General features: G+C 40.2%; 2 protein-coding genes across 2 annotated transcripts; one reads left to right on the top strand and one right to left on the bottom strand.

The window, feature by feature from the left end:
* Positions 1-3,614: 3,614 nt before the first annotated feature.
* MELLADRAFT_94634 (uncharacterized protein) lies at positions 3,615-4,783 on the bottom strand (the record flags this gene model as incomplete). The annotated part of the gene is made up of 4 exons (XM_007417252.1): positions 3,615-3,667; positions 3,744-3,762; positions 3,859-3,969; positions 4,034-4,783. The coding sequence occupies 4 exons, from the start codon at positions 4,781-4,783 to the stop codon at positions 3,615-3,617; spliced, it is 933 nt and encodes a 310-aa protein (XP_007417314.1).
* Positions 4,784-13,032: 8,249 nt separating this feature from the next.
* MELLADRAFT_94633 (uncharacterized protein) lies at positions 13,033-13,391 on the top strand (the record flags this gene model as incomplete). The annotated part of the gene is made up of 3 exons (XM_007417251.1): positions 13,033-13,068; positions 13,125-13,242; positions 13,336-13,391. 3 exons carry the CDS (start codon positions 13,033-13,035, stop codon positions 13,389-13,391), a joined length of 210 nt encoding a protein of 69 aa, XP_007417313.1.
* Between the last annotated feature and the right edge of the window lie 600 nt (positions 13,392-13,991).

Raw genomic sequence — 13,991 nt, 5'->3', positions numbered from 1 at the left:
AGTGAAAGATCGGCCGTATATCACAATGGCTACATACTCAAGAAATATTCATGGAACTGTGTAACAGTAGTAGAATGGGAATATGATCCCTAGGACCCATATTCCCATTTGGGAACCTCTTTAATGCTGGCAGTGAAGTCCAAGCTCTTTGGTGAGTCTAGCTTTAATTTCAGTTTGGCGGGTATGCCTTCAAGGATATAATCGGCCTAGGTCGTAATAAGATTTCCATCTCTCAGTTCGCCGCTTGACAGCTGATGGGGATGTTTTAGATTTGAAGTTTTTCTTCTTGAATCCATTCTTTTCGGCTCTTTTCCTTCTTTTTTGACGTGACATGGTGATCTATGTAAGATTAAGTAAGACAAAACAATCAGCCGATGATGAGATGGATTGGAAGATGTACGACTTTGAGCATTACTCGATCGATTAACTAGTGAACCAGTAACCGCAAGAGTTTGGTTAGAGGTGGTTGATACAATCAATTCAATTGATACAGTCGATTTTGATGCAGCAATATTCAAATCAGCGAGCCGTATGACCAGATGGATCGTAGCCGGAGGCCAACAACACTCTAATCAAGCAACCACGACTAAGAGGAAATATTGATCGTTTTTGATTTGAAATATTGTCCACTTAGATTAAAGGTAAATCTTGAGGGTGTAAGCGAGTTGAGAATTGAAAAGATGATGGGATGGGTGGTAAGGTAGATTCCCATCGCGCTCGATGGGAACAGAAGTATGAAATCGAAATGAAACCTTTCAATAGGTTTATTTAATTGTAATTGTATTTAATCGATTGATTTGATTCAATTCATCAATTCAAATGATTGAATCGAATTAAAAAGGATTCTTTCAAATGCATCATTTGAAAGAATCCCTTTCGATCAATACATTCATTTGAATATATCAACACAAATAAATGTATTGAACAATCCTATGAACAAGTTCAATTGAATTTTCAAATGAATTCGAATGATTCAATTGTATTGATTCAATTGGATCATTCGATTGAATGAATTGGATTGAATCAAATCAATCAAATGTAAACAATTGAATCATTCTATCGGATGATTCGATTGGATCAATTTGATTGATTTGATTCAATTCAATTCATTCAATTGAATTCAATTGTATTCATTCAAATGAATCGTTGAATTAATACAGTGATCCAATTGAATTAAATTGTGGCAATTTGATTTGTGTCACCACAAACCACAGCTGTGACACAGCTGTGAGGTTTGTGGTGACACAGTTGTTTGTGGCACAACATTGTTTAGTGGTGACACAAACCTCACAGAGGTGAAACAATTGTGTCACAGCTGTGAGGTTTGTGTCACCATGAACCACAGCTGTGTCAGTCACAGACCTCATGGGTGTGACACAGGTTACACCTTGATGACACTCATGTGTACATAGGGTTTGGACAAACCTTGCATTACACTATCATTTCTTGTGTTCTTGTGTAACCACACGAGAAATGGCTCATGATGGGACGTGTGACACATATGTGCCACACCATTGTGACACTGTTAACACAACTGTGACACACCGGTGTGAATGGAGTGGCACAACGGTGTGCTCCAACTGTGTCACATGTGACACTCCATTCAACATTTTTGGCTCGTAAGTCCAAACAAAAATGATGGCAGATCAAGTTAGGAGCCAGATCACCTCAATTGCAAAGTTGAAACATGGAACAATTGTTTTTCTGATTCATGTTAAGTTTAAATTATCTTATTGATACCAAAACATACAACATGATGGGTCACAATTGTGTCACGTGTGACACAGCTGTGCCACACCATTGTGTCACATGTGACACAATTGTGGCACACCGTTGTGAATGGAGTGGCACAACGGTGTGGCACTACTGTGTCACATGTGACACTCCAATCAACATTTTTGGCTCGTAAGTCCAAACAAAAATGATGGCACATCAATCTAGGAGCCAGATCACCTCAATTGCAAAGTTGAAACATGGAACAATTGTTCTTCTGATTCATGTTAAGTTTAAATTATATTATTGAAACCAAAACATACAAATGTCTCATGATGGGTCACACCTGTGTAACGTGTGACACAGTTGTGTCACACCATTGTGACACTGTTTTTACAGTCGTGCCACAGCTGTGGATGGAGTGTCACAACGGTGTGGCACTATTGTGTCACATGTGCCACTCCATCCACCGTTGTGGCACGATTGTAAAAACATAAATGTGGGCACATCAATTTAGGAGCCAGATCACCTCAATTGCAAAGTTGAAACATGGAACAATTGTGGTTCTGATTCATGTTAAGTTTGAATTATATTATTAAACAAGAAAGACAAAAAAAATATCAAAGAAGGAGAACCGAAACAAACCAGGGGATTTCCAAGGTGTAGATCCAAAATAACAAAGAATTAATAAGAGATCAAGTTTAGGATAGAAGCAAGAAAAGAGAAAACATTAAAACTACTTATTCTTCAGGCTCAGATAAATCAGAAGAGCCAGAATCAAGATCAATTTGACGTGCTTTGGACCAATCAATCTTCTTGTTCTCACTTTTGCGCCACTCATTGTAGACTTTGATGTTACCTAAAAACCTTTCCTCCCATCCAATAGCAATGCTGTCCCGTAATGTAAACCACTCTGATCGTATATGAGGGATTGGAAGCTCAGGTTGGATATCCAGTGTGAGTGATATACAGTGACAGCTATTTATCATTCCCAGAATGATAGGCTGGGCGTCTTTTTCTTTATCCGGTGAAGTGAAAAAAGGTAATGAAGTCGCAGAGTATTGGGCGACATCAGAGTAAGATATGACTGGCCTTTCGTAGGTATTTGCTATAATACAGCAGCCTCCAGGAATCGGGTAGTAAAACTCCCGGCCTACTACTAAGTTGGGGTTTTCAAGAATCGAGAGCATCTTCTCTATGTCAAACGGCTCAGATGACAATGTCAAAAGGTGTTTCGTATACCAAGGGAGACGTTTTTGGACTTCTGCAAGCATTTCACGCCTGACAATCGGTGCCTCATCAACACCTCGACCAAGTTGTACCGCAATTGCTCCAAAGGTGCAGAGACCTTTGCTGGGTGGGTTAACGGCGGATTTGATGAAAGGAAACAACTCTACGGGGAGGGTCTTGACACAATCCCATCTCTGCGAGTTGAATCATAATATCAAATCAGTAAAATTACACGTATACATTCTATCTGTTCATAAACTAAGAAATGAAGCCAGCAAGGGACGTACTTTGACTATTGCCTGGTTTTCTTTTGACATGTTCTTTACGCGTTCCATCACTTTTTGTTCGTATTTGGATAGCTTCGGCTTTGCCTTCGACTTCGATCTTTGTTTGGAGGCTTTGTGGTGCAAGGTAAGCTGATGAATCAATTAGTTAAGACGAGTGATGAAAATGGAAGTTGGAAACTAACTTCATGCTTGTTTGCTTGTGTCCGAGCTTTCTTCACCTTTGGTTGATCCTAGAGTAAACAAATGGAGTTAGTTGATGATAGTCATCTAATTATGATTTGATCTCCTACGTTTTCTTTATTTTGAATTGTCCTAGTCGATTTTTGGGCAACTTGAGCCTGGCTTGAGCTTGAAGCCCTCGTTGTTATTGGACTCGTAGGATGGTTATTGTGTGTCGGCTCTTCCACAGCTGAAGCTTTTCTCTTCGGTGTTTTCTTCTTTGTTCAAAATAATGATGTATCAGTTTAGTTGAATTTTGACATACACATTTATTGAATAATGTGAATAGCTTACCTTCGAAATCTTTGGACTCCTATGAACAACGGGATTGCTATCCTGTGGTAAGGTAACATGGTGTGTTAGCTAAATGAATAAGCGGTAAGCTTAAGGTTGTCAAAGATTGACATACTGGTGCGTGATTTTCTTCAGGTGCTTCTTCCTCTTCTGAAATTGGCGGCTCCTCGCGTTCTTTCCCTTTCGATTCTCCACTTTTTGCCGTTTCTCGATTCTTGATATTAAGCTAAGAAGTCAGATCAATACATAGTAAGCATCAAATATGATGAATCATATCTGAACAAGCTTACCAAGCTTTGATCTGGATTAGATTTGATGGGTGAGTTGCTTAAAAATCGTGATTCTTGTGTGTCTTCATCATTAGTAGACTGATTCGAAGCCTTTGGAGTTGTTGAATCTTGGGGTGTTGTATTCGAGATTTCGGGGAGAGGATTAGGAGGTAGAGGTGTGGGAATAGGAGTTGAGACTGTGTTTGCGAGTCCGGCAGAAAGCTGGCATTCGGAAAGGAATCGAGTCAATAGATACACTTGAGACTGCATTGGCAGAGCTTGCATTTGCTGCTGCAGAGCTTGGTATTGAAGTATAAGAAACGGGGGAGTGATTGCAGAAGTCGAAGGTTGGACTGATTGAATATGAGGTATAAGGATTTGTCCTGAAGGAATTTGAGGTGTTACAATGTTTCGATGTTGTTTTTCTTCTTCTTTGCTGATGGTGTCACGTAAAATCGCAAGATCGTGCTTGTGTATATTGAAGTCTGGTTCATGATTGTGATTCGCGTTTTGAATAGTAAAATTCCAAGTTCCATCGGAAGAATCGAGTTTAGAGGTGGACAGAAATCCACACGTCTTGGTATTCGCATTGGAATTGGTGTCCTTGTGTCGAGTTGGTCCTAGATGACATTTGAATTGAACCCATTTCGCCCTGGAATCCTTGATGGTTACACGAAAGCCATTATTGTTGGCATGTTCCTGAATGTACAGGATGGCGTGAAGTCGAGTTTTGAAGCCAGTTCTAGCCTCAGGTGGTGGAATCTCAGTCATCGTGAGGCTGAATGGATCGATCAAGTTGGTTATTCAATGGGTTGGTAATGATAAAGGAAAAGAATTGAAAATGAAAATTGTGTTGGAGTTCAAAAGTTGTGTGATGTGTTGTGAGAAAGGTGTGAGATGTTGTGAGAAAGGTGTGAGATGTTGTGAGAAGAAGTGTGAAAAGTTGTGTTTGATGTGAGTACGATTGATCTGAAGGTTGTGAGAATAAGAAGATTGATTGAACTTACCGAGGTATTTCAGCCGGCAAGGGTTGACAAATCGGTTGGGTTCTTGAGAAAGTTGTGTGATGTGTTGTGAGAAAGGTGTGAAATGTTGTGAGAGGACGTGTGAAAAGTTGTGTTTGATGTGAGTACGATTGATCTGAAGGTTGTGAGAATAAGAAGATTGATTGGACTTACCGGACAAATTGGTTGGGTTCTTTAAAGCGTTATTAACGTGTTTGAAAGGTTGAATGGAAAGAAGTTAAGAAAACAATCAAAAACTGTGTGAGGTGATGTAAGGATGAGTGAGAGACGTTTTTTTGATGTGAGGATGAGTTACGCCAATCATTGATATAATACAGAGTTGTTCGAAAAATCAAGTTTGTAAGTGTAAGTACAATCGATCAGAAGGTGAGTTTGTAGATAGACTGGACTCACCAAGGTAGATTCCAGACCGATCTGCCACTGGTTCGAGGAAAGTGATGAGAGAAGTGATGAGAGAGGAATGTGTTCGTTTCAATTGTGTGGTGTAGTGATGGGTGAGGTGTTTGATCGTGTGGGTGGTTGTGTTTGATGCGGTTGTTGAGTGACAAACCCACATCACACGTGGTAATTTGGTTAGGTTTAGAGAAATGGGTGTGGGTGTGACCACGAACAGTCTGTGTGTGTCACATATCAAAAACAGTGTAACACATGACACACACATGTGTGCATGGGTGTGTACAAGATGCACTTAGGTACGTACTTAGTGTGAGTAGCCATAGCGTGTCACAAGACTACACAGGTTTGTGTGCACATGTTTTCTTATGTGCCACACATGTGTACATACGTGTGTACAAGATCTACATGTTTGTGTGTAGATAAGTCAAGCTAACGTGTTGTGTCACACACCTACACATGTGGGTGTGGCATTGTTTATACATGTGTAGACAGTTGTGTTGGCGTGTGCGAGTGGACTTGGCATGCTGGGGGATGCCTTCAGATGCATCTGAGACATCCCAAATGCATCTGCCGCTTGTATACGGAGCCGCTCCGAGGATACGGTACACGTTTTCCTCGGTGCGGGTCCGAAGTACCGAGGTTTACGAGGTGTTTGCGACAACGATGACTTATTTTTCAAATTCCAGACCTTCATTGATTCCAAATACAAATTGAAATGGACTGAACGACCTACTCTATATCTCGGCATCAAACTAGACATTGCCGATGACGGATCGTATATCAAAATATCTCAATCTCACTATATCGAGTCCTGCCTAGAACAATTCGCTATGGTCAACTGCAAGTCGGCTAAAACTCCCCTTCCGCAAAAGACCATTCTCACTCCCGGTTCTGTGGAAGAAATAGAAGAAGCCAAGGACATACCATATCAAGAGCTTGTGGGTTGCCTTCAATGGATATCTTCGTGCACTCGTCCCGATATTTCATATGCGGTATCACAACTATCTAAGTACAACTCTGCCTGGACTGTCTCACACTGGATGGCTGCGAAGCATGTGTTACGGTATTTAAAAGGAACTCAAGATTTTACAATCACCTACTCTGGGGGGACTGACGAACCTCAAGCTTTCTCTGACTCAGATTTCTCACAGTGCTCTTTAACGCGAAAATCAGTAACCGGGTACATCATCACTGTATCAGATGGAGCGGTATGCTGGAAATCTCAGCGACAATTGATCGTGGCACTATCAACATCTGAGGCTGAATATATAGCGGCTACGGAGTGTTCTAAACACATGGCATGGGTTAGATCTTTCTATTTTGACATAATGCATCAGTTGGAACAACCCACCCCATTCTACATTGATAACACTTCAGCTATTTTTACCGCCACGGGTGACGGTTTGAAATCTAAGTCTAAACATATCAATCGACGCTATCATTACATTCGAGATCTCATTCAATCAAATCAGCTGTTAATACACCATATTCCAAGCGAAGAAATGCTAGCGGATCACTTAACCAAGCCATTAGGTCCTCAAGCGCTTGTTCATGCTCTCAAACTTAATCACATAAATTAGGAATGATTTTGAAATAGGGGGGATGTTAGAGTTTTCATTTTCGTTATGTAATTTTTATGTCATATTTCATAAAGTCTGAAACCTTAGTGTTTATTATTTCATTCATCATTTACTAATATCATATGTAGCGTTTAGAAGTGCATGTTATGTTTACAACAGTTTATCATCATAGTTAACCTAAGTATCATTTTCAAAGACTATTAATGTTAAACCTCGAAGAGCAGCAAAGCGAGTTTTCCCTCTTCATCCAAGATATTCTATTGCATTCTTGGGTGAAAGGTGAGTAACTCAATTCGTGGGATTTGATTAAGTTCATTAGATCTGTTCTGAACTGTAATCATCCCTGCTCTGACAGGTATGTTGTTCATTCAAGTTTCATATTTTCATATCTTGTTCATTCTTATAATTGTGATGGAAATAAAACTGATCCAAGATATTCTATTGCATTCTTGGGTGAAAGGTGAGTAACTCAATTCGTGGGATTTGATTAAGTTCATTAGATCTGTTCTGAACTGTAATCATCCCTGCTCTGACAGGTATGTTGTTCATTCAAGTTTCATATTTTCATATCTTGTTCATTCTTATAATTGTGATGGAAATAAAACTGATCCAAGATATTCTATTGCATTCTTGGGTGAAAGGTGAGTAACTCAATTCGTGGGATTTGATTAAGTTCATTAGATCTGTTCTGAACTGTAATCATCCCTGCTCTGACAGGTGAGTAACTCAATTCGTGGGATTTGATTAAGTTCATTAGATCTGTTCTGAACTGTAATCATCCCTGCTCTGACAGCTTTTTAACACTTCCATCTCTCTTGCCATTGTATTGTTGTTTGAACCGGAATCAGTAGTTTGACCTATCATGTAATTGATCCAAAATTGAAAAAATTAGTCTACTTGAAAGAAGAGAAGCGAGAGAGGAGAATTAAGATATAAATGAAATACTTATCCTCTTGTGCAAACCATTTGCTATCAAGAATCATGCCACCGGCGGTGCTAGAAGTGAACCGAACTTGTTCCAGGCAACAAGCTTCAACGTTGAGTGAATTGTCCAATAATTCCACTCGCTGTTGATGAAGTTAGCTGATACTCCTATGAAAGTGTATCGGTTACCCTTAGCTGTCCAAACGTCATGGACAAGTGAAAATTTGCCTGTGTTCTCCTAAAAGATGAATAAAACAAAATGAAGAGAAGGTGAAAAGAAAGGAAAGTTGATGCTGAAAGAGATAAGTATAAAGTTGATCGATTGAATGTAAAAAGAGAGATGAAAGCAAAGAATGGACTTACATATACCATAGATATCACTGCAGAACTTAAGCTTTGATACAGCTCCTTGGCAACACCAGCGGCCCAGGTTGGTGTTCTCAATTTGGCTTGTCGGTTGGCCAGCTTGAAAGCAGCACGAAGCGGCATGTTGTAGAAACGGTTGAACGGGAGAGTGAGCTTCAAGATCCAAAGGACTAGAAAGATGTTACACAAATCAATGCTGAAGGTTGCTTGAGACAAAAACAAGTCGAGAGTGGGTTGGCCATTGGCTTCGTTAGATACTGCCACCATATCAGCTTGCTCTTGAGCCCAGGTGCGAGGTAAGATGCAGCCGGACTGGATTGCCACAGATCTTCGAGGGCAGGCTGCTCGTCCCTTGGCCCCATCCCGATGGGCGTAAAGGTTGTAGTGCGTGCGAAGACCACACGTGAACCTGCTCATACACCATTGACACTTGAACATTCAAGGATCATTGCCTGTCTGAAACATACAAACAAAGAAAGGGTAAGCCAAGAGTCAATTCGAGGGCAGAACGTTACACATAGAGGAAAGATTAATATTGTAAAAGAAACCCTTACCTCACCTTTCACATGGGTTGGAGGATAGTAATACTCCAAAAGCTCCAAAACACGCCCAAGTTGAGCACGTCAAACTCCTGCACTATCCACAATCTCTACATCAGAGTCTTGATTGACATCGACACCAGATGGGACACCAGTCTTGAAAAAAGACACAAACAGAAGAGAATAAAGACAACAATGAGAATGAGAAGTGAAAAGATGAAAAAGGATCAGTTCGATCAATTTTAATAACTCACAATCTCCGAATGGAGCTTTGAACTTACAAGAACAGGATGAACAGTTGTCTTGCGTTTCTTCACTGCTGCTCGAGGTAAATTGGCGGAGGCACCAGAGCCTCTGGGACGACCCTTTCCACGCCCACGAGGAGACTTTGCCTTTGCTACTTCCTTGGCCTTTGCTCGTCAAACATTCTTCTTCTCGTTGTGTCGCACAGAAGCCAGGAAGTCGGTGGCGCTGGTTATTTCCACAACGGAAACAGCTTTGTCATCAACAGAGGAAACAGATGCTTCATCGGTATCAGCTTGCTCTTCTGGATGATAGGGACTACTTCCAGGATTTTGATCAAGATCAAACTTGGGTAAGTCACTCAAAGGATGGCTAAGTGAGACTCGCGAGTCGGGAGACTGGATCACAAAGCCTGGCCTAGCACTAGGACCAGTATGCCAGCATTAAAGAGGTTCCCAGATGGGAATATGGGTCCTAGTGATCACATTCCCATCCTGCTACTGTTACACAGTTCCATGAATATTTCCTGAGTAGCCATTGTGATATATGTAGTCAATATTTTGAGATGTGTGGCTCAATCTGAACAAAGTTACAGCATGTATTACACATGAACTTCTTATCTAGATGAGCAGAAAACTGAGCGGACCTGTATGTAGCTGATAGCTAAGGATTTACTCAGATGTTTGCACATATGTAGTGTATGCTTTATGGCTCAGATGTGCAGTGCAAGATGATTTGATGCACCATTCTTCTCTCAATGATATTCCCAGCCTAGGTCATGTTCCGACCAGGGAACATATTTAATGCTGGCAGTGAGTAGGACTTCTTGGATGAAGATTAGGACAAGTACTAGTAGCAGAACCAGGAGGTGCAAGGGTAGAGTTGGAAAGAGACATGGTATCTAAACTATATCAAAGAATCAAAATAGAGATTTGATCGTTGAAAATTTAAATAAAATGGTAAGATGATTGTAAGTTTATTATTATCTGAGGGAAAATTTGTGAAGCAAGTCCAACTGGGGAAAAATAAAATGATTAAGAGTCACTCCACTCACCTTATATAGAGTCCTGAGCACATAAGATAGGGTCCATCATGATATGTCGTCATTGATCTCTTTCTAAACAGGTTTGATTTCACAGGCAAACTCATTAATGAGGATCAAGAAAAAACAAGCTAGAAGCTAGAATCATCAGTATCCCACTTCAGTATAAGAGAGGAATGAATGAAATCAATAAAGACAAATGATAGTCGATACCCGTTCACCTCTGATGATATCTTGTTATTGTTGATATGATAAGATTTGGCTACTTAAAGGCTGATTTGACTCCGATTTCCCAATTCAAACTTTGAAAATGTGCTGATAAAACAAATGATAAACCATATGCCCGTTCACCTACGTCTGATGACCTCTTGTTATTGTTGATATGATAAGATTTGGCTACTTAAAGGCTGATTTGACTCCGAGTTCCCAATTCAAACTTTGAAAACGTGCTGATACCAAAGTGGAGGTTAGTGAAGGTTAGTTGGATGTATTGAGGGTTGTTTCTTGTGTGGAAGAGTCAAAGTGAAGTCGGTCCAAGGATTGAGTGGTCTTTACGTATTTCTTGGCGGTGGAAAGGGAATGAAAGGTAATAGACTATATAGTTTATACCCACTACATACCGCTCTGACAGGCGGCTGCGGGGCATCATTTTGACCAGCCTCGCCAATCCCGCGTCCCGCTACATGTTGATTTTTCTGGGGAGGGCGGTGGCGGGGCAATTGGACCCCCTGCATAAAAATTTTTGTAGCGGCAACGGGGCGGCCCGCCCCGTCGCCGCCCCGCCACCGCTTTTTGCGGCGGGTCGCTTCAGGCGTTGATACCAGAGGGCTTGCGATGGATTGCCTAACTGGTGGAAAAGCTAGATCTTCCTCAGGTTCACTGCCTTCAGAAGGGCCACTGGGCAATTGTTGAGCTTGGCCTTTAAGTTTTGCATTCCGGGGAAAGCTGGGGCGACAGGTGATTGAGGTCGAGGTCGAGGTCAAGGCAGAGAAAGAAGCTGCTGGATTTGAGGTCGAAGCCGAGGAAGAGGCTGGTTGATTTGAGGTCGAGTCAGAGAAAGAGGCTGGTTGATCTACCTTCAAGATCGAGTCAGAGAAAGAGGCTGCTGGATTTGAGATCGAAGCCGAGAAAGAGGCTGCTGGATTTGAGGTCAAGTCAGAGAAAGATGTACCTCTTTTTTGTCTTGCTAGGACAAGATGATCCAAAAAAAATACAGGAACTGAGGAAAAAAACCGAAAAAGACGACTGGTGAGATGCGTTGGACCTGACTTTGGAGGGACTTAAAACTTACATTTACAATGTTCGTGACTGTGCAAACCAGGATTTTAAGTACTAGTCGGCCTTAAATTTGTGGATCAAGACTTCGTGTCACGTGGGTTTGCGGTTCTCTTCTTGAACCGCCCTAATTCAGTTTCATACATTTCCTTCGGTTTATTTTATTTTATTTCAAAGATACAAAATCAGAAAACATCTTAAAATATTATAATCAAAAGAGAAAAGACAACATTAAATAAAATAGAAGAAATACATAGCAACAATTAATCAAATTAAATCAAAATTAAATTGAAGTAACTTAGCTAGTACAAGAGGAACTAGAAAGAAACACAGATGTAAAATTACCTACAACTCATAATTGAAAGATCCATCAAAAGAAGCTTAAAATTGAATCAAAGGAAAGGAAGATCAGTTGATTAGAGCAAGAGAAAGTGCCAAAAAGTTACCAAAATCAACTTAATTAAACAAGTCTATTACATCAACTCGACTAGCTAGATCATTATAACTTGAAACCCCCTGATAAGATAAAAAGATATTTTGTAGCCGGGGAACTCTTGTAGACGTCATGGCTGTTCCCTCATTTTATACAAACACTAGGCAATTGGAGCCCAGCCTCAAGACAGGTTTGAGACATAAATATCTCTACTTGTCATGTAGATCAAGGGACACAATGTATCATCTTGCTCTCATGGTTTTCCTTATTTCATATCATAATTATCTGGTAAACTGTGATCATTTTTACGTTTTCATTGTCAGAATACACTAATAATCTGATAAGTGATTGAGGTTTTAGCAAGAACATTTTCAAAAGAAAGGAATCAAAACTCTTCATTGATTTTCTTCTTATCAATTTTTATTGAATTTTCTCAACTATCTTTTCTAACAACATTCTCTTCTAATATGTTTTCTCTAATATAAATGTACAGCCATTCCGATATTGCTTGTCGCACCTTTTTGAAAAGAAAAAGTTTGTGAGCTCGAAACCTAAGTTTTAACCGGTTAAAACCTGAAGTTTGGCTGTATTGCCTTGAATTACAGCTGAGTTTGAAGTTTTATCGAGTAAAAACTTAGGTTTCAACTTTTCTTTTTCAAAACGGAGCGACAAGCAATATCGGAATGGCTGTAAATAGTTGAGATAAAAAGAAATATGAAATTGAGTAATAATTATAATAAATGTGAATTGCACAACTTGATAAGTCACCATAATCAAAAGATATATTTGAGTAAATCAGTTGTTATGTAATTTTTAACCTTTGATTTTAAATCAGTAATATAAATAGCTCACTACAATGGACCTAGTAGATATGGCCTGGGCTATTCCATAACTTGTAACCAGGATAATATGTGTATCCTGCTACAAACATCCCCCCTTTGAATTAGTAAACAATGAATGAGAAAAAATAATTGAAACTTGCAATTGGACATAAAAATACAAACATTATTGCTGTGCTTCATTCATGCTCTCATTGTCTATCATTTGCATTGTGCACATTTGATTGGTTTGTATGTGAGGCACCTGAAGAAATGTACCTGACATCAATGGTGATACCAAATCAGAAACTTCAACTGGGTCAACATCATTGTACCCCAAAATATCTCATATGTGCTATCACGGCATCCCAACACAACCATGACTCCAAAACCCCTTAAAACAAAGGCTTTTGCTGTAAATGGATCTAACCTTTTGGCTTGACTGGGATCAATCTACCCCCCATTTCTCAGTCAAGCAGCCCCAGATACCATATGTGTGTTGGCTATGGTCCTCATCTCAGGTGGCGTTGGCTAGCAAACCCCGGTCATCTGACCACCCAATCAGATCAAGCAAATAACAAAGTTTTTGGTCTGTGTTGCTACTCAACTTGATTGAACCTATCCCTTCCACAAATGCCAGCGCAAGAGTTGTCTTAGACAGAGACATAAAATATCTTTGGAGTATGCCTCTCTGCTTCTTTTCATTACAAGATTATTGTACTTTTACATACTCATTAAAGAATGGATGTTTCCAGTCACATCTCATGTTGTCTTTGGAGTGCTATACTAACTTCTTACTACTCAAAAATATAATAATAATAGTATATTTTTACCTTAAGGCCGTTGCTATTTGCAGCCCACACAAAATCCATGTAGGCGCTGCCAAAACAGCGCCTACATGCCTTTTTCCCACGAAAAAGCGCCTACATACAGCCTGTAGACGCTTTTTCCCTTTTCAAATGACGCCTACAGGCTGGAAAACCAATGTAGGCGTCATTTGTATACGCCTACATTCCAAAAATGAAATGTAGGTGTCAATTTGAAGCGCCTACATATGTGGGCGCACGGAATTTACGCCTACATTTTATTTTTTCGACTGTAGGCGTAATTTGGGTGCGCCTACATATGTAGGCGCTTGAATTTTACGCCTACATCCCTTTTTTTGCATGTAGGCGCTCAGAAATTGCGCCTACATTTAAGATTTGACATGTAGGCGGGTGAATATCACGCCTACATGCAGGAAAATCCATGTAGGCATGGGAAAAAAGCGCCCACTTTCCTAATACAGCCATGTAGGCGTCATTTCTGCGCGCCTACACGTGTGTGTACGTGGAAGTT

Source organism: Melampsora larici-populina (assembly GCF_000204055.1).
Source record: "Melampsora larici-populina 98AG31 unplaced genomic scaffold MELLAscaffold_70, whole genome shotgun sequence".
Lineage (NCBI taxonomy): Eukaryota > Fungi > Basidiomycota > Pucciniomycetes > Pucciniales > Melampsoraceae > Melampsora > Melampsora laricis-populina.
Note: the sequence above shows the minus strand (reverse complement) of the source record. Positions and strands in the feature narration are given on the sequence as shown.